We start from the raw sequence: 21,329 nt of genomic DNA, 5'->3' as shown, positions 1-21,329 counted from the left end.
GTCTTGCCCAAAACATCCATGGGGCGATTAAAAAAATTAAAAAAGAACTGTGAGTGCTATCCTTTATTTGTAAAGTTTACATTGATGCTCAGGAGGATTCAGCACCCAGTTGAACTTACACTAAGGTAAGGCGCTTTGTCCGTTTTTTTTCTTTAGGATTACACCCATTTTCCTGCCTTTTGTTGCTCCCGACTCAACTTTAAGACGTGACCCAACTCAACCCAAACCACACTAATACTTTACATGGTGTTGGCTCAACCCATAGCTCAAATAGCTCAACATGAGGTCAACATTAGGGAACAGACAGGTCAGGTAATTTCTACATCATTAGACATTAATGTGCATATACAGTATATGCATCACTTCTTGCTAACATTACATTTTACAGTATGGACATTCCGTATGGTTAAAAAAAGGAGACGTAGGTTTACATTTTTGTAACCAAATCCTGTATTTCTAGAATGGCAAAAAGCACATGTTCAAAATGTTTAACTGAGCAGAGGAAAATGGAAAATACATAAAAAACTTGTAGAAATGGAAAAGTCATACAGTATGGCTTACTTTGTATACATGAGAGCATCATCAAACATGGACAAGTACATTACATTGTTTTGTATTGGTGTTGTTTAACTAAATGTACAGTAGGATTTCTCTTTATCAAAGTGAAGACTTACGAGGGAAAGTGTTACACAGAAAAGATGTCAAAAGACAATATCACTGATTCTGGCCTGCTGAGAGTACAATAGGTTTCGCGAGGGCCCCTTGGGAAAGCATGCCACCTTCCAAACAGTCTCATGGGTTACGTCACTCCCTACCAAAATAGTCCACCACACCACTTCCATTGACACCATCAAAGAAAAAGAAGTTCCGATGTGGAGCGTCTCTTTGGGACAGGGCCTGTAGATATACACAACACATACTTGTAAGCGTTGATTAACATTGAAAGACTCTGTCTATTTGTCTTTACATCAGTATTATTGGTCAACTACCTGTAAACATGAATAAACAACTGAATAAAAGTCATGTGGGAAAAATTACAGCGGCAGACATGAAATGTGATTACTTTATATCACTAAAAATAAAAAAATATGTATATTCTGCCAGACTCTGCAATCTAGGTTAAATTGTCATACTATATTGTAATTAGCCTAGAAATCTAGATGCACCCTAGCGGCTGCTAGGGCTAGTCTAGCAACTCTCTGTTGGCTTGTGAGCTCGAAAAATTAAACTTCTATCAGGCTAATCAAATCGTGTATAGAGTCGTAAGGCGGGCTTAACATAATGATTGATGGCAGAGTTGCAACTGTTTGGCTTGAATTCCCTGCTACTTAAAACAAAAAGGATGGATGTTGCTGTTGGCGAACAGTGTGACACGAGTTAAGCTTTTTTTAAGTTGGCAAAAGTTTGAACTAGCCAACTAGCTCCGCTGGTGGGAAAACGCATGGGACTCATAGCGCTGTCCTATTGCGTGCAGAGGGAATTTGAAAGACAACCTATTATCCCGCCCCTCGGACTGAGTACTGCGAACGGTGAGTGCCCAGACCCTACATTTTAATGTGGGTCTGGCTCGTCAGGCTATATTGTAATCATATTATAGTCATATTTAGATTGTCATAAAATGCCTTGGGATTTAACATAATGAGGTAACTAATGATATAACTTACCATGCTAAATAAACAGCGCACTGCAATATAACTATATATGTCTTCTTTTTTTGCTTCAGCACTTTTATCAGATGTCAAAATCATGTCTTTAACTCAAAAAGACAATTCAACTGAAATAAAAAAGACTAAGGCCACAAAGAGCCTAGTTTTATGTCAATAGATAAACATATCACTGTTGTGGAGGCTCTCATATTGCTCGAGTGGGGGGCAACAGAAAGTTCAGTTTCATCCATCCACTCATATTAGTTAAGAATTTCACATATCTTCCATAAGTAGCTCTCTACGGAGTATGTCACAGTGGGCCACCCTCACCATCTTAGAGAAGTGCGTATTTGTTGATAATGGTGGTCTGCCAATAAAAGGCACCCAAGAAAAACCAAACATCAAACAATAAATCACCTTAACAACTTCTTGGCTGAGCACTCCACCAACCACAGCACATACCGGCGCCATCTCGGAGAAGCAGTAGCTGTGCCAAAAAACATGAACATGAGCTGAAAGAAGAACACGCCATCCAAAATGCATTGCAACACCTGCATTGGTCGGGTATTATTCCTGCTTGTTACTCATCAACCAAGCCAATAAAATTCAACACCCACAGTTCTAGAAATCATCCCCTGTTCTCTCAGATTTATCTTTCATTATAACTAAAAGAGACCCATCGAAATCTGAGAGTAGTATGATGTTCACCTGGTGAAGTCCTGTGGTAGGAGGTCACCCTGGAGACCCTTGGACTGTAGCACGTCCTCACACAGCTGCAATAGCCGCTCAGAGTCCTCTGTGAACTTATCAGGCTGGGGGTCGCGGCCCTTATCCGAACGAAACTTCAACAGCACTGTGAACAGCGTAGAGAGAGAGGATGAGGACATATTTTCAGAGACAAAGAGCAGAGAACTTTTTCTAGAGCAATTTCTTATTTACTGTCTGAAACTATGGATGCATGATATAATCAGATAACACTTAAGAACTGTATGATCAGCACCTATTTCTGCAGATATTCCTGGCAGATACAGATAGAGCAGTAGATTACAATATGCACAACTTAGTTATTAGGCTTTCAGAGGAATCATATATGTTCGAACAGGATGAGACCAACTCTTGTATTTAAAAATGTATGTCTTTACACCTACATTAAGCTGAAATGATTTTCTTATTTTTCATGAGTGAATGTCTAAATTTCTTTAATTATACATTTAGAGTACCATGAAAGGAAGTGTGTTAAGTATCTGCAACAACTAGGCCATCACAATAATACCAATAGTCTAATTATAGTGTAGGAGGGACACTTCAAAAAGATGTGTCAGGGGTCAGTTTCCCATAGCTGCTAGCTACGATGCATCTCTCGTGGTAGCTTCACTGCCAAATGTTAGACCATATTTGAGTCACACATAGACGATACAGAAATATGGTGTTGATATTCGGTCATATTTTGGTCACATTTAAGAGCTAACAAATATGCTCTTACTTTTTAATTTTTTAAAATTAAAAACGTGATATCAGGCAATACTGTATGAAGCTTACATGTTTGTGCATGTGTAACTCAAATTTACGGACTCACATTTGGCAGTGACACTACCAAGGTAGTTGCTATCATAGTAAGAAAATATTGCATATCGAATATCGGAAGAAATCCAATATTGTGCATCCCCATCTGAAACCATGGGATATTGAGATATGCCATCTCACAACTATTTTCGTAAGATCACAGAGCACTATATCTGAAAATAAATAATTATTTTACATTGTCTTGGTACAGATTTCAGTGGTAGTTAATAATTATGAATAGCTATAAAGATAGGAAAGACATTCATACACAAGCATTTCACTTTTACATGCAGCTTATTTAGCATCTCACTTTAACATGCAACTTTATAAAACCTTTCAAATAAGACAATTTAATTCTTGAGCATCTCCAATAATTAAATCTGAGGCATACCAGGTTTTAGGTAAATAATCTACAGTGCCTGGGAGGCCTACATATCATGTCCTTTTCAGTATTAATGGCATCAATGTATTTGTACACTTCATGCTCATAAAATGCAACAGAAATTCCTCCAAGCAGGAAATGCAGATAATTACAGGTGAGTGACTCTTCTTCTCAGTTCCAATGCTAAAGGGAAGGTAAACAAACCAGATAACCCAAGGCCAAAAACCCACATAGTTGTACTTCCTCTAAAGACTGCCATTGTGACAGAGCAGCAGGGAGTGGCTGACAGCCTTGGGGTGGCAAACAAGGCCTCACTATTAGGCCAGGCTAGTGCATGCGGGCAAGCTAGTACATGCCAAGGCCAGCTGCCTTTTCATTGTCAATTCTGGGGATTGATCGCGATCAACTGAGCATAACTGCAGAATCCACAGTTGCTGATCTTATTCGTGGCCAAATTTGCCAACACCCTTCCATACACACACGCAAACACCTACCCACACCCACACACAAAAGAAAATAACTCAAATTTCTTTCAAATAAGTTGAAACTGACTAAAGTAACTGGCAATCATTGTTTTTTCCATATAAAATGCAAATCAGATTTCGCTTTTGACTTTTCATTAAACAGAATAATACCATGGACAAAAATGATGGTATCCTTTACCTAATAGTGTTGCACAACCTTTAGAGGCAATCACTGGCACTGCCAACAAACGCTTAGCTTGGAATGAGACTTCTACAATCTGCTGTATTTCTAGCCACTTTGCCCACGCAAACTGCTCCAACTGACTTAAGTTTGCACAGACTGACAAATTTGAACTCTTTCCAGAGATGTTTCATAGGATACAGGTCTGAACTCATAGAGGGACACTAAAGTCCACCTTTCCTTAACCATTCTTGGGTACTTTTAGCTGTGTGTTTTGGTTATCCTGTTACAGGAATAGAGAGAGATGTCTGCACACTGTATGTGAGCTCCAAAAATATACTTTATTTATCTAAAAAGGCAACGTTTCGATCTCACATGATCAGGCAAATGAGACAGGAAAGAGGCGGCCAAGAGATATCCTGTTGGAGGACCCGTGACCTGCGACCAAGACTGAGATGTCTGACATGGAGCTATATGTTTTGCTCCCAGATGCCTTCTAGCCTTGATATTTCATTGTGCCCTGCAAAGATTCAAGGCATCCTGGGCCAGATGCACTAAAAAACATAACCAACACCTCCATTTTTTGTCTGTGAACATAGAGCTGATGTAATGGCAAAAAGCTCAAGTTTCATCTCATCAGCCCAAAAGAAATGTATTTTAGAGAGGGATTGTGACTGGATAATATGCATTTTAGCCAATACCAGTTTTGTTGTCTTACTGTGGCTTGGATTGGACTGCTTAGACTTACCTTGCAGGAGGAAGTAGTCCTTTGGCGTGCGCTTGATGCTCTTTTTAGCTTTATCACTTGTCCAATCAACTTCAAAAGCCTCTTTCAAGGAGCAGAAACTAGCCGTCTTGTTGAGAGTGGGACAGAAAACGAGGGACGTGAAAATGCGTTAAACATCGGAGTTCAGAAATACATTAAGGGAGTTCTATTCTGTTAGTTCAGCCTAAAGAGATGCCAACCTTTTTAACCATGGTGGTCTCGTTGGGGTCAACCTTCGCTTTCTTTGCTTCAGGTCCATCTGAGGCTTCTTCTGTGATTTTCCGCACTTTGGGCTTTTCTCTATGAGTCAACACAGAAAGGTGAAAACATAAGATGCCACAGAAGTATATAAAACCTTGAACTCAAGGTTTATAAAATAATACATATCAGAAGTAAGGCACTCAACCACAAAAAGAGAAATAACTAGGAGTGTCACTTAAGGAATATACAAGTAGCCATATGTATTTCACCAACATAACATAAATACATGTAATTAAATACATAAAAGCATAAATAACAATGAACAGAACCAGTGGATGTAATTATGACAGTTGACATATACTTACTCAACATAATGATGTTCTTTGCCCAAATTTGAAAACATATAGCCATGATAACCGAAGACATCTCCACAGAAAATCTTTATGTTCTTCTGGGAACAGAGTTGGTCCACCCGCATCATGAGCTTCCATGAGCATCGTGTTAAACAAACCTGTGTGTTCAACATAATTAGGCTTACATCAATGTGCATGTAATCTTTGGTTCTGACATGCTCAAGAACACAAGACCCCACCTCCAGAATTTACTTAACCAACTCATACTGTTGGCTTGTACACCTTTTCATTCAAACCTGCCAAACTGTGTCTTTGTAACATGAAAAACTAAATAAGATAGATAGATAGATAGATACTTTATTGATCCCCAAGGGGAAATTCAAAAAATAAGTGATGACATGTCAATGATGTAATTCACTCACTGCATCAAACTGCAGGAAGAACTCGTCGGGTTTGGACTCCACATTTTGTGTGTCTGCTTTGACTTCCACCATGGGGTTGAGCGCCTGGGCTCGCTCCAGAGACGCTTGAGCTCGGTTCTGGCCACGTGCGGACACTGGTATCAGGAACTGGGCCTGGCAACACTCCTCGTTCACCTGTGCAGAGGAGAGTACGGGTCAATTCTGTCAGATAATTCAAACCAAATAGTCAAAACAGTCAAAACATAACAATAAAGAACACAATAACTTTATGAAATACGTTATGTTTGACATTTCGAATGGAATCAGAATTGATATTATTTGCAGTATAATATGTCACTCAGTATTGAATAATGTATACTGGGTCAATAATCCAGAAAGCACAGCTTTCCTTTTTATCACCACAATCTGATTAAAGGGTTACTTGATTTATTTGACTCATAATGTACCTGTTCATGGTCCAGTAAGGTTAAACCTTTAACCCCAGCCAGAATTAGATTCTTTGCCACTTCAGCACCCAAACCCCCAAGTCCAACCAGGAGCACGTGGGATCCTCGCAGTCTAGGGAAAAAAATGGTGCCATGTGTCAAAACAAGCTATCTTCAGAATGGACTGAGCAAAATGCTACACTGTACAAAATGAATTCCTCTTGTGAACTCTACTCTCTGATCTCAGCACTGAGGAATCTGGGATGGATGGTAGGCCTACAAATGAAGTGCAACAATACTAAACCACAATCGGTGGGACACTGCTATGATGAGAGCATGTAGTAGTTTACATGCATCTTGTTTGTTTGTGTGAGGTGTTGTATACATTTGTTTACATGTTCCAGGGCCAATAGCGTTTTAAACTGCAATAAAAAAGCATGCAAGATACAAACATGTCTGCAATAAACGTAGAAGATAGATATTCTACTTCTGGCTTGCCGTCAGAAAGCAATCGCCATAAAACTAAGTAGGGTTTGCACCGACGTCACGTTCTGGCCGGTAACTATGGTAACCCAGCACGCGCGGCCATATTGGCGATACTCAGTGAATGGAGTACAATGGAGTATTATGCACTTTGGATATCTTTCGTGATTGTAGCCGTGTCTAAACAACAGTAAAGCTCATCAAAATGCGTCTAAGATGCAAAGGCATATAGGGCAGGATTTGGACCACAAGAAAAGGCGCGATATTTCGAGAAATTACGGATTATTGGCAGCGTAGATCCATATGAGTTGGGTGAGGGAGACGAAGTACCAAGTTCAACCACAAGCGCCCCCCTTCCTCTGATAACTTCTGGCATTATTGTCCCTTCTCCCTGGTTTTTTAATAACTTTTGGAAGTCGATACCTACACCAGATATTTTTCTCAGTCTGACCTATTGGTACAACCTAAAACACGGCAATAATTAACCATTTTCCTTGACGATGTTTACTTCAGTGCCTAATGCTTTCTAATGAGGAGTATCTCCAATAAGGCGATGTCCAGATCTGATGACACGCCGTGCAAACCCCTAATTAGAAAGTTACTGAGATACGCTATAATAAAAGATAGGCTCAGTCTGGCAAACTATAGTCTAACTAATGTACGCCTTCAAGCCCGCCTAAAACTGATGAACTGTCTATCTCGATTACTTTGAGTGATGCGTTGTGACTTTGGCGTAACAGGCCAACAATATAGAGAAGCATGTTGTTGTTCACTATCTTTTACTGTCAATGGTTGATCAGAGATTCAGCTCAGACCTCTTTTGTGCATCCAGTCCCCACAAACGGATCTGACGGTCATACTGAGCAGCCTCCTCTTCGCTGATAATGGTGTCTTCTTTCTCAATCATATCGATCATTTTAAATGAAGGAATATCAATGTAAAAAAAACCTACAAGTTGCAGAAAGAACACGTTTTTCTTTTGGATGAAAGTCCCGCTTTGTGCGATTCGAAAAGGCGCACAATGATGATCGCAGCTTCCTCTAATTCTTGTTCTATTGTTCTTTTTTCACACCGAAAATTAGCAGTGTGGCCCCATCATCGCCCCTCACTGGACTGGAGACTTGTTGAACCTGATGTCGGCCACTCGCAGTCAATCTAAATTCACCGCGTCAGTGTAGACAAATGATCAGAGAGAACTAATACAATTTGTCTGTATTGTTGCTTGTGTTAAGCATATATTGGCAAAGATAAATAGTATGTGAGCTCTGCTGCACCAGAACCATATGCCTTATCCTACAACCTCCTAGCCTATAGATGGCAGGATACAACATCGCTGCTGATCTCCAGAAGAAGAGGACGGAGTAGAAGAAGAATTCTCAAGTCTTTTTTGTCGCCATCTATCGGAGTGGGAAAATATTGCACGGCTCTTATTCATCCTAACCAACTTGAGTCATGTGTTTCTGTTTTCTTTTCCCATGAAAGGTGCGTAAATAAAACCTTCTCCACCTCTGTGTAGTCTACAGAGCTGGACACTTGGGGGCATTCTGATAAATATTGCTGCACTTGTAAGAATATTAGATACATACAATCATACAATGGAGTTGAGTTATTACAACGATTCTAAGTGTAATATATAGGCCAACCATTATCCCCTTAGGGCCTATAGGGTCACTGATAGAGTGCATGATCTATTACCACCATTCCACTAAAGCCGTGGTCTCATCTGAAAGTCCCTCCAAGCTCAGAACCTCACAGTTTACCCCCATAATGATTAATGTTCACTCACTGTATAGTTGCTCAGTGTTTAGCCCCTCCAAGCCCTGTTAACCACAATGCCAGCTATACCAGCATGTAATGTTTTCTCAAGGATAGTAAGAAAAAAATACTAGTACCTCTGGGTTATTTCAGTCATGTTACCTTCTTCACTGTCACACAAGCACAGTATTGAAGGGTAACAGAAAAATAGATGTACCACAGTGCAAAATATGACCGCAACAATAAATCACTCTTGTCAATTGTGTTTGTGTGTGGGTGTGTGTGTGTGTGTGGGGGGGGGGGGGGGGGGGCTGATGGTTTGTGTGTGTGTGAGTGTGTGTGTCTTTGTATGAGTGTGTGTGTGTGTGTGTGTGTGTGCGCGCGCACTTGTGTGCGTGTGCATGCCTTTGTGTGTTTGTGTGCATGTGTGGGTGTGTTTATGTGTGTGTGTGTGTGTCTCTGTGTGTGTGTGTGGTTATGTGTGTGTGTTTATGTGTATGTGCAACCCTTCGCTCAACTCCACCATCAACAGGCCGATTGGTGTATAGTCACTAAATGTACACATAAATGCACTTTTTGTATGGCTCCCCATGAACGGAATTCCAAGAGACTGTGCAGTTCTGGACAAGGAATTTGACTTGGTTAAATGGTGCAAGACTCATAACAAGAAGTATTTAAATACAATATAATATAATATAGGCCATATATATATGATATATCTGATATACACACAAATATGACAAAGTGCAGACGCAGGGACAAAACACTATGCAGAAAGGGGAGCTACGCTTTGTTGAGACCTATTGCAGAGGGGAAGAAACTGTTTTTGTGCTGCCTTGCGCATTGCACATTGGAAAATACTTACAGAGTAAACTGTCACATTGACAACAAGACCAAATAGTTTGACTATCTTGACATAAACAATGGCTTGATTGCACTGACCGTTTCATTGGCACAAATATTTGCTTTGGAGGCATAAACGCTTTTGCATTTTACTCTTTTTACTGTAAGCAGACTGATTGCATCGTGAAACAGGATTCCTGGCAAAGGCCTATCTTGTGATATATGGATTTACTTCAGAACAAAATGTCTAAGATAAATGAATCATAGCACCATTTGAAACAGTCACTCACAGATATGTGGTGAAAAAAAATCACGCCTAGGCTACTGAATCTGCTAGACAGGCCTGGGCGGGTAGATGCATTTTGCTGAATGATGTGAATTACCACGCACGAAGACATTGTGTGGCAATTGGGTAAAACTGTATTAGGTCTACATTTTCATTATTCTGCTATGAGTTTATATGTGACCATGCCAAAGATCACCCTTACAAGACAAGATAAGGGAAAGAACGCTAGTTTCGCGGCCTACAGTCTCATTATGGTCAGAGACGGGCTCTGGTATGGTAGATTCTCAAAAAACCTTTAATGGTAATGCGGCTCTCCGACCAATAGGGGGAAGACTGTTGCACCAGAGCTCTTGTGCTCTCCTGCCAATGTTTTTCTTCCTGTCACGAGAGGAGGAAAATACGTAGCTGCAGAGCTAGCTGACATGAAAGTCTGAATAACGTTACAAAGCCTCCCGGTCCTTTATGAACCAACATTTATGGGATTCCTCTCATAACGTTATATTTCCACTCGCTCGTCGTTTACTTAAGTCGCTCTTACAGATGTTTGCGGGATCACATCGCGGCACACGGAAGGATTAAAATGTTTTCCCTGATCTGTTAGCAAGCTTTATGTTAGCTAACCGGCTTCTGTTGCTCAGCTGGTAAAGACATTGTTTTGCGCATCATCCCATCATGTGACAAGGTGGGTAACATAATGTCGAATCGAACGCCTATAATTTTATTTCAAAACTAGTGTGTCAATGTTATTCGACAAAGTTATTCGAATCTGACATCTGAGTTTTAAAGGGCAGTAAGTTTGTAGATTTCAAGAAGGGTCAGACAGCTGACAATATCCTGTTATTATGATGGGCCTCTGACGGTTCTAGCAAGTCAATTTTCCTGCTGGTTTAGCAGAATTAAATCTATGTGATGATGTGATGAACGGAAATATGTTAGTTTTATTTCAGTAGTCTTGACTACAGTAAGTCTACGCAGTGAAGATGCTACTTTAGATAACATGTCCACAGCTGTGTAACTTAGCATGTAGGCTACACTAATAAACACACAGGCTGTGATGTAGTCATGACATTTTCAGAGCTTGATGATTCACCCCCCTCCCCTTTTCTCTAGATTTCTATGCCATGACTATCTGATATTCTGGACCACTATAGTTGCATAGGAAGGACTCGAATACTCATGGAGTTAATGTTTCTTAAAAGTTATTGCTCATATGTAAGCAACAGTGACAATAATGGACCAAGCAACAAACAGCCAGTGGTGATCTGAAGAGCTGTTGAATAACTGAGAACTCCTCACAAGCAGGACACCATCAACACCATTATCATCCTCATTCCTCTACTCGAGGTGCGTCTTGAGACAGTCAGCCATTTGGTTCCCCGGCATCTCACTCCTGCCTCATGATGTCTCTGCCCAAAGACATGGGAGAGCGAGGCAAGGACAGGGAGCGTGGTGCCCGACCCAAGGTCCGGCAGAGTCGCTCCGAAGAGAGGAGGGAAGCGGGCGGGGAACGAAAGGGCGGACGACGCAAGAAAAAGGGCTTGCCCTCGCAAGGCATGGTCATGGAGAGACCGGTCAGTGACGGATTCGAGTACGGTGACCAGCTTGGTGGCCTGATGAGAGAGGGTGGCTCCTCGTCGCCGGCACGGGAGCGGAGGAGGTGGCCGGGCTTAGGGGGCGAAAGGAGCACGGCGAGGCTGGCGCACGCCGGCGCGTACGGGGCGTCCCTCTCCGAGCTGCCCACCCAGGAGGCCGAGGGAAAGGCAGGAGCGGGCGGGGGCAGTGGCAGCGGCAGCAGCAACAGCAGTAACAGCGGCAGCCGCACCCTCCGGCAGAAGATCCAAGACGCGGTGGGCCAGTGCTTCCCGATCAAGAGCCACAGCACGGTGTCCTCCGCTCACATCTTCTCATCTTCACCTGTTGGCTCATCTTCCTCCTCATCCTCTTCGTCATCCGCCTCCTCCTCTTCGTCACTGTCTGCCTCTTCACGCCGCAAGATCCACCTGAGCGAGCTGATGCTGGACAGCTGCCCTTTCCCGGCCGGCTCGGAGCTGGCGCAGAAGTGGTACCTCATCAAGCAGCACACGGCACCCATCTCCCAGCCACCGCTCCTGGAGTCCTCGTCTCTGGGCGGCTCGGTGGAGCTGGCTGTGGGCTCGTGTGCCGCCGCCACGGCCTCCGGTTCGGCCGCCAGTGGCACGGTAGAGGACGAAGACGATCTCCTCCGTGAGCGCCGGCGGATCAGCATCGAGCAAGGCGTGGAGCCACCGCCAAACGCGCAGATCCACACTTTCGAGGTGACGGCCGAGATCAACCCGCTGTACAAGCTGGGGCCCAAGCTGGCCCACGGCATGAATGAGCTGGCTGGTGACGAGCGGGCCACCCTGCAGCAACAGCAACAACAACAACAGCAGCAACAACAACAACAGCAACAACAACAGCAGCAGCAGCAGCAACAGCAGCAACAGCTCCTGCTACAGAGGCAGCATCAGCAGCACCAGCTGCTCCTCCAAAGCTGCTTGGACACGCTGGACGAAGTGGCCGCCTCCTCTTCCTCTTCCGTGGCTGTGCCTGCCTCCTCCTGCTCCTCCGCTGCTGCTGCTGCTGCTGTCCTGGGAGCCTCGTCCACCGACCTCGGCTCGGTATCCGAGTCCTCCCCCTCCTCCCTGAGGGCCTGCGGCTCCCTGCTGACCTCCGCCAACGCTAACCCGGCTAAGCCCAAGGAGCGCTTCCGCGTCCACACGCAGATCGACTACATCCACTGCCTGGTGCCCGACCTGCTGCAGATCACCAACCTGCCGTGCTACTGGGGCGTGATGGACCGCTACCAGGCGGAGGCGCTGCTGGAGGGCAAGCCCGAGGGCACCTTTCTCCTCCGCGACTCGGCCCAGGAGGACTACCTGTTCTCGGTCAGCTTCCGCCGCTACGGCCGCTCGCTGCACGCGCGCATCGAGCAGTGGAACCACAACTTCAGCTTCGACGTGCACGACCCCAGCGTCTTCCACGCGCCCACCGTCACCGGCCTGCTCGAGCACTACAAGGACCCGAACTCGTGCATGTTCTTCGAGCCCCTGCTCTCCACTCCCGTGCACCGCACGCAGCCCTTCAGCCTGCAGCACATCTGCCGCGCCGTGGTCAGCAACCACACCACCTACGACGGCATCGGCGCGCTGCCCATTCCCAACGCGCTCAAGGAGCACCTCAAGGAGTACCACTACAAGCAGCGGGTGCGTGTGCGCAGGCTGGACACGTGGTGGGAGTAGAGGGTGGAGGGGGGTGCGACTCACAACCACGACCCCCCACCCCTCACGTTAACCCCTGACCCCCCCCCCCCCCCCCCCCCCCCCCACCCAAGACACCTTCTCACACTCCTCAAACTACCAATCCTCACCCTGATACCTTATTTCCCTCCTTAAGCACATCCTTGGGAAAACAAAATCACAGTGGCCATCTATCCATTGTAAGCCTTAAGTTGCCAAACTAATGTATTCTGCAGTGTTTTGGGGACGATGCTTCCATGTTTTTATTTTAACCACAGACTGCTCCTCCCTGTTAGTGTCTGTGCTGTGGTAATAACCATGAATGTACAAGTACCTGTGCTTTTGGACTTGGTGGTAGTAGTGCAGGTTTCCTCATATCCTTCTTTTACGTAAAGGCCGAATGTATCTCGCATTGCGGAGCGGACCCTGGAAGCTTTTGGATCCATTTGTGGAGACTGAAGCTTTTATGATCGTACGGCAGATAAGAGAGGCGTCCTCTCTGGCCTGCAGTAGAGAATAACACTAAATAGTAGAATGAATATTCTCCTTATGCCCTAGCCTGTGGTGTTTCAATGTGCCACATTTTAAACTGAAGACATTTCATTTGTGTAAACAAGTTGCTGCAGATCGTACCTCCCACCACGAGGTCTCCACTCCACTTCATGGACCAGAGATGATTGTCGCCTTGCGTGGCATGAGAATATATTCAGAGAGCAAAAATCAGTGGGGACATTTTAGACACTCCGCAGTCATGCCCTGGTGAGCAGGGGAGACATTTGTAGACATTACATTAAGTTTTTTTTTCTTTTTTTTTTCTTCTATTGATGTCCTCCAGTCCACATTCTGAATGCCCATGTTCACTTTCTCAGACAGGCATTCTGCTGTGGGTGTCCATGGGAAACCACTTAATGAAATGGGGCCAATCAATGATGGGACTGAGCCTCATCCTGTGAATGTATGACACTTAAAAGTGCCCCCCCCCCCCCCCCCCACCTCCCACACAGCTCCACACACCCTCACACCAGGCCCTCTCTCCCCGTCATACTCAATTAGCCCAGTGTAGAGTTGAATAACGACACAGCTCTTATACCAGTCTATAATGGTACCAAGAGTGCCGTAAATTGGAGTTATGACTTCTTCAGTGGTGTTACAGGGACGGAGGCTAGCTTACCACCTTCCTTTAAAAACAGAAATGATGTAAGAATGGAGAGTCATTTCACAAGTGTTACATTTCTTTGTGTGACAGCTGTATTTATGGGGACTTGTCTCCATAGTGGGGAAGGGAGGGAGGGAGGGAGGGAGGGGGGTCACTTGAGGAATGCGGAGGGGCTGTCATGGGGAATATCAAAGAATGATACGGTCCAAGTATCCCCTCTCTGAATCTGGTGCACTGTTTGATCACAGGCCGTGAGCTCTGTGAAGTCAGGCCAAGGCTTAATGTGCACAGACATGTAAGTAATGCACAGCCTGTGCATGGCATAATGATTGGAGCCCTGGTTGGGCTGAGAAAAAATCTTAAACCATCCACTCCTACCACCGATATCAATGAGCATATGTTATGTTAGTCAGGACAACTGATACGTTTTTAAAGCACATTCCTCCCCACAACAAAAGTGAACTACCGTGATTGTTAATCTTCTGCTTTGCTGATATCTTCTTCTACATAGGCCAAACATTGAGAGGCAGAACAGCTTAAGAAACCTGGAAATGGCTGATGCAAAAAAAATGAATGCGATAACAGTGTTTTCTTCTGCTGTTTCCTTGCATTCCTACAAATCAAATGGGATCAGTTAGTGGTGTGTCTTGTGTTTTGAAACAGAAAAAAAAAATATGGCCCTTGGGTGCTTCCGTTATTTCCAGTATTTCTCAGTAGCTGGAGAACTTAAGGCAAAGTTTACGTTTTTTTTTGGCATGCTTCTGATGCTTCCATTTCTGTGAGCTATTGTGCCTGGCTACTGCCTCGTTATTGTAATCATTATGCTACACTGGGGTGGCTTCTTGCCGAATGCATACCCGATGCTGCGGACTGATGCCTGGGGTCGAGGCGGCGGTGTTTTAGTTGATGGTGTTGGTATTGTGTGCAGGCTGCGCCTCACCTCTTCAGTCCTGCTGTGTCATCTGCTCGGCACTCTTCCCACAATCCCCTCTGGCGGGGCCACTCTGGGGCAGGGCAGTCTGCTCTGCAGCCAAGTTCAGATGTCTCGGGAATAACGCCCCAGAAATAATAAAACACACACACACACTCTCTCTCTCCCTTATACACATTCTCTTTCTCTGTCTTTCTCTCTCTCTCGCTCTCTTACATACACACACCAACACACACATACACTGAATTGCTCTCTCAGACACTCATGCTTACACACTCTCTCTCTCTTCAGTGTCTCCCCCTCCCTCTCACATACACATACACACTCTCATGTTCACATACACATATTTATACACACACACACACATAAACATATAATGTATGTATAGGGCAGCATGTCTTATACATTTACATAACACATAAGTGTGTGTGTATGTGTAGAAAGAACCTATACTTATTCCCAAATGCTATGAAGGAAGGATGTGTATGTAGCTTCACTGACTGCGCTAAGCCTGTGAGGGAGCCTGCTGGCGATTGTGTAGAATTTGGAACTAGAAGTAATATCCAGCTTTCCTTCACAGTCATTAAGGAACTAGTCCAGCGCTTTGATAGTGCTTATGAATGTTGCTGATGAGCAGAAACAAAAAGATTTCTTTTGAATTCTTACTTTTAACATTACCTTTGGTTGATATCCTGTATTGACCCATTTTTACACTGGTATTTATTTGATTACTATTTAACTACTGTTGTTGATGATGCTGTTTTTCCCCTTTGTTTTGAATTTTTGATAACATCCTAGCTTTCAGCTCAGTGACCCTGCAAAGTGTTCTTTTCTGTTTAATCCTGTTCAGCATTGTAGGAGAGAAGTACATAGTTAGAATGTGTTTATATGGCAGCATGTCAGTTGTCAGCTAGTGCTGAGTGACTACAAGTGCTGTGGAAGAGCTTGATGACACTCTTGAAGCTTTTTATCCAAATATAAACTACTATCATAAAATGGACTTTGATGTTGTCTTTTCTCAGGTTCAAGAGAAAGGGACAAGAGCAATATTGGTTATAGCATGACTGCACTCTTAAAACAAATGTGTTGTCCCTATCTGGACACAGTTAAAAAATAAACAATGCAAGTTGTGTTGTTTTCAACACATATTGTTTAACAAATTAAAAAAAGGAAACAACACAAACTGTGTTGTCCCTATCTGGACACAGATGTGTTCCAACACATTCGATTTAAGAGTGTGAGAACATCAATGAATAAAACAGACTGTTTAATCCTATAAGGAATACACTGAATATTAAACATTTACTATTCAAGTACTCCTTATTTTACAATTCCAATTTATTGGTGGTGTGTCCTTCAAAACAGATTTCTAACACATGAACAGTGTTTACTGATATAGGATAGCAAGTAATAGTATTTGGTGGTTTTCCTCAACACCTGCATTATATAGAAGTTAAACAGACTTTATAATAACTTGTTTATAATAACTAATCATGGGGTGCACTCATTGGTGTCATAGCTTTAGTGTTAAACAGTTAATAGTAACAGGGAGGTTACACCGGACATGTAACAATGAGCTTACACTGTAATGAAGGGAATCGGATACACCAGACGTAATAGTGGCACGAACGTCCGAAAGTCATTAGACCAGTCTTCTAAACATGAAAGAAGATGTGTGGAATTGATTATCCCTATGGGACAATAAAGACTATCTATCTATCCATCCATCATCCATTCATTCATTCGTACTATTTTAACGCTCCCCAAACTAAACTCTTCAGTTATGTGCCTGGTGTAGCCTCCCTGTAAGAGTGAAAAACGACAGTGTTGCATGTACATTTTCTAGGATTCTTTTATTCCCCAAATATGCGGGTGAGTATTTGACATTTAATTGATTGGTTAAAAATTCTCTATGGTGCAAGTGTGGGTCAGAAAAGTACTAAGGAGGAGCAAAGGGCACTGGTCTAAACTGAAACTGACACAGGTGCCTGTGGACCTGAACTTTAGACCACTTTTAACTCAGAAGGGAAACATCTCTGGAGTTCATAGAGTGTATTATGTTATTGATTAATGAAGAAAAAAAACCTTCAAAATTGATTAAATGTTAGAGAAAAGGGTATGCTCCCACAACATCCATATTTTGGATTGGCCATAAAAAAACATTTATTTTTACATTTTGCTCAGTGGAGCCCCTCTTAATCTAAAGCAGAGTCTATGTGGGCGTTATGAGTATAAGCTGATTGATTTCTTTGGAAAGGTTTCTTGAAAGACACACACTGCAACACTACTTTAGATTCCACATCTAATGCCTGATCTGAACTTGGGGCCAAATTCAGCCGGTTTTAGACTGTGTGGCTTTGAACTCTGTCCAAAGGCATTGCATGCGTTTATGACGTTTTCTCTTTTTTTAACGCTACGTGTCAATTCCACTGAATTTCCCCCATGTTCTCACCTCGCTTGCTTCATCCCCTCCACTGACCTGCCTCACCAAGAACTGTTTAAGCCAGAGTGCTTTTGAAAGAGCTCTCTCCCCGCAGACCTAGGTTGACCCTCGCTCAGAGCATTTTGGGACAGGTACATGCATTAGTGCTGGGCCAGGGCTTGCCAATTCACACCAATTACTCCGCAGGTTCAAAAACCACTGAAACAAGCCAGGCCCACAGAAAAACATTTCATGTTAGGATGTTCCTCCAAAATACACACCGCTTGAGGTAAACAAATACATATTAATCAATTAACTAAAGGTGCAGTCAGCGATTGCGCAGGTCAGGAAGTTACATTTGTTTGTGCGTTTGTGTTTATGTTTATATTTAATTTTATGAGCAGACGCTTTTGTGCAATAAAACGTACATTATATTTTAACCAAGGACCAAACGCCAGAGAGGTAACTCACCCCTACCTTTAGTATTACCAGAGAAATTCCACACAGGGTTTCATTTTTGTTTGGGGGGCAGGCTGCCCCTACTTTGTTTCCAGTTTTGGGAGCATTGCTCCCAGTGTACTCACGGAATGGGCAGCTAGTGGTCATGAGGTGTTGCATGAGGAGATAATTGCTGAATGTAACAAAAAATGTTATGGGCTTAAAATCATGTAAAATCCCTAACTGCAGCTTTAATCAATGATTTGTATGAAAGCCACACTATAATATGACCTTTACTACAGAGACTACATATTTGTTATTGTTCATTATGTATGTATGCAGTGCCTCTTTGAGTGGTGTTCACATTTCAGAACAAATTCTGCCATATGCTACTTAGTTTCCAGGACACTCCAGAGGAAGTATGGCTGTCTCAGGCTGGTGCATTTGGCTGCTTTTTGTCGTTGCCTTGCTCTGGCTTGTTTTTCCAGCCACTTCCACTGGAGGAGCAGCTATTCCGCCCAATTCTCCTGATGATCTATCTGTGGCTTGTCTTCAGAGGTGAGTATCTGAAACCACTAGGCTGGCACACATTCAGGGTTGGCAGGTACTCATGGCAGGGAAGAAAACAAAATTTGGTTTGACCTGTGGGTGTTTTAAAATGGCAGTCTCCTCCATCATAGTGTTGGTACATCCTGATTTGGCATGAGGTGATGGCCTACAAGTTAATTTAGCATGGGTACGAATTGGCAAAGATACAGGATGGTAGCTGAAAAGGGCTGAGTGACAAAAAGAAAGGGGAGGAGAAGTGTTCAACCGACAATCGCTTTTAGAAGGAAATCGTTCCCATTATGAGGCAAAGGGTATTTTTCTGCCCATCTGTAATTTCATGCTGGAATCTCAGACGATCGTATCATTCATGCTGGCCTTGCACATGTGCAGATAGTATCATCGTCTAAAAAACACCTGTCTTACTGATTCTCCCTTCCATGGCATTAGTACACAGGCAGCTAGTGTCCATCTGTATCAGACCAATTAGCTACACCTTGGCGATCCAGGAAAAACCTACACACATGCACTCCATCTCTCTCACACACACACACACAAACACACACGGAGTTGGGCTGTTGAGAGGCCTCTGTAAGATCTCTCCAAGCCTGCGAGGCTGTGCCATATGGTGGCTGGCGATGGCAATCCCTCCCCACCCCACCCCACCCCATCCTAACCTAACCCAACCCTCTGCTGCAGATACACATTCCACATTGCAACAAAAAAAATCCTCAGACGTATGCGATGGCATTAGTAATTATGGAGAGAAAAAGAGAGAGAGAGAGAGAGAGAGAGAGAGGGGTGGGTGGGTGGAGGGGTGGAGGGAGAGACAGAGAAAAAGCAAAGTAGGCAGAGAGACGGAGAGAGAGAGAGAGAGAGAGAGAGAGAGAGAGAAAGAGAGAGAGAGAGAGAGAGAGAGAGAGAGAGAGAGAGAGAGAGAGAGAGCTGGGACTTGCATGCTCAGCAGAAAGGTCGGCGGAACAGGTGCGCGGTGCTGGGCCAGTCTGCTGGCGCTCCATGGGAGGGGGGTGGGGAGGGGGTGGGGGCGAGACCAGGGCGAGACCAGGGCGAGCAGGGGCAGCCCTCGGGGCAGCAAGCGGACATGGACGCAAACATGGAAAGTGCCATATGCACCGCGCTGCGAGGATCAAGGTCGCCGTCCTGGCTTTAATTCATTATTTAGTCATGTACTGTATTTATATTTATTGCTAAGTGCCTGCGAGGTTTTCCGTCAACCTTATTTATTTATTTATTTACTTATTTATTTCACTGAACACAAGCCAAGTGCAGCATGAACATCACCTAGATCTTTCTGTGTGGGACTGGCAAAAGAAAGCTGAAGAATAGTTACACATTCACAGCTGGCTACAAGCACTAACAGCATATGATTAAATGTGCTTCCCTGGCTCTGTCGTGAAACCCTATCAAGTTTCTTAAGGTCTTACACCTCTCCATAATTACACAATGATTCATGTAGTGTGTGAACAGACCAAAATGGAGAATGATTAACTGAAGCTGGTTGGATTTCTTTTGTAGTCCTGGTGAACCATTGATTTAATATTTCAACCTCTATAATAACATTTCACCTCCTGGCTTTATTTGGCAGTTTCAATGATAGATGAAAAAGTAGCTTTGATTTCATGGTAGGCTTCCTAAAGGAGAGTCTGGGCAGGTTTCTGGGGAAGGTAGCAACGGTCAGGTTTCTGGCACTGCTGTGAAAAAATCCAAGGACTGCAAGAAATGGAAGATTTCATTTTAGCTAATCAATACTGAGTCTTTACAGGGTCACAAAGTTTCTTAGGGCCCATGTCTATTTTATTTTTTTGGCAGGAGGTAGGAGCTCTCAGATCAATGGGCCATACAGATCTGCCTCTATCATTAATGCATTTGTGCATACAAATTATTCAGTGGTTTCCTTTCAGTTCCCTGTTTAATGAATATTCATAAAGCCTCAAATATCTCTCTCTCTCTCTTTGTGTACACAGCAAACAGACAAAGGCTAATTGGGAGTGTGATAGGCCAGGACTAAGCCATTTGCAAAAGCTCTACAGACAATTTAGTTGAATCTGATCCTGGGCAGTCATATGAACAGAATCCCCCATAAATAACTTCATGAAGCTGCCGACTATGGAAATCTAGAGCTGTTTATGCAGTCGTGATGACGACTGAGATTTTGTCACTCGTGTACAGATTAGGAAATTGATGTAATTACTGATTTGTCGCTGGGATTCAGTCAGCAAATTGTTTCTTATACAGTTTCTGTGCAATTAGCTTTTCCCCTGACTGTTGAAGTGTAAGCCAAACAATGGCTAATAATCTCCTCATCACTTAAGTACTACCAATAAACAGCACTTGAGTATGCCTCATGGTTTGGAAGAATGAAAGTCCCCACATGGTGGAGACAGCGTGTGTGAATGTGTGTGTGTGTCACTTCGAGTGAGTCACTCAGAGGAAAAATTAGAGTCGAAAATGCCATCCTGCACTTTTTTGTGCAGCTGTCCGAGTTTGATGTGGTGGAATTGCCACTATTGATTTTAACAGACAGGGATGGAACGCTTTCTCACCAGTGCAATAGTATTTCATGTCCATTGTACCAGCCCATTAATCCAGCACACGAAAAGGTCTCTCTCTCTCTCTCTCTCTCTCTCTCTCTCTCTCTCTCTCTCTCTCTCTCTCTTTCTTTCTTTCTCTTTCAATGAAGCACCAATGAAGGCAGCATCAAATGACTGAAAAACATTTACATTTAAACCATATTTACTTACTGCCTGAGTGATTGTAGCGTAATTGCATAGAGGAGCGTTTCTGGAAG

The 21,329-nt window shown here is 43.6% G+C and overlaps 2 protein-coding genes across 2 annotated transcripts; one reads left to right on the top strand and one right to left on the bottom strand.

Annotated features, from left to right (window-relative positions):
* Positions 1–426: 426 nt before the first annotated feature.
* Positions 427–7,945, bottom strand: sae1 (SUMO1 activating enzyme subunit 1). The gene is made up of 9 exons (XM_076281527.1): positions 7,702–7,945; positions 6,425–6,536; positions 5,979–6,152; positions 5,569–5,714; positions 5,203–5,302; positions 4,985–5,090; positions 2,355–2,499; positions 2,064–2,133; positions 427–897 (listed from the first exon to the last, which is right to left on the bottom strand). The coding sequence occupies exons 1-9, from the start codon at positions 7,800–7,802 to the stop codon at positions 805–807; spliced, it is 1,047 nt and encodes a 348-aa protein (XP_076137642.1). The 5' UTR covers positions 7,803–7,945; the 3' UTR covers positions 427–804.
* A 2,248-nt stretch (positions 7,946–10,193) lies between these two features.
* socs9 (suppressor of cytokine signaling 9) lies at positions 10,194–13,088 on the top strand. The gene is made up of 2 exons (XM_076281526.1): positions 10,194–10,452; positions 10,881–13,088. Exon 2 carries the CDS (start codon positions 11,168–11,170, stop codon positions 13,028–13,030), a length of 1,863 nt encoding a protein of 620 aa, XP_076137641.1. The 5' UTR covers positions 10,194–10,452; positions 10,881–11,167; the 3' UTR covers positions 13,031–13,088.
* Positions 13,089–21,329: the final 8,241 nt, after the last annotated feature.

This window comes from Alosa pseudoharengus, unplaced genomic scaffold, assembly GCF_046254945.1.
Source record: "Alosa pseudoharengus isolate Yale_2024_CS ecotype anadromous, Long Island Sound unplaced genomic scaffold, YU_APseudo_1.1 YU_APseudo_1.1_scf_13, whole genome shotgun sequence".
Taxonomy (NCBI): Eukaryota; Metazoa; Chordata; class Actinopteri; order Clupeiformes; family Clupeidae; genus Alosa; species Alosa pseudoharengus.
Note: the sequence above shows the minus strand (reverse complement) of the source record. Positions and strands in the feature narration are given on the sequence as shown.

Bases quoted from the DNA above. Each gene is read 5' to 3' on its own strand.
- sae1 (XM_076281527.1), bottom strand. From the start codon at position 7,802: ATGATCGATATGATTGAGAAAGAAGACACCATTATCAGCGAAGAGGAG. The intron at 5,715-5,978 runs GTGAGTGAATTA...TTGAACACACAG, and splicing joins TCTTCCTGCAGTTTGATGCA to GTTTGTTTAACACGATGCTC. The intron at 2,500-4,984 runs GTAAGTCTAAGC...CGCTGTTCACAG, and splicing joins GGACTACTTCCTCCTGCAAG to TGCTGTTGAAGTTTCGTTCG.
- socs9 (XM_076281526.1), top strand. From the start codon at position 11,168: ATGATGTCTCTGCCCAAAGACATGGGAGAGCGAGGCAAGGACAGGGAG.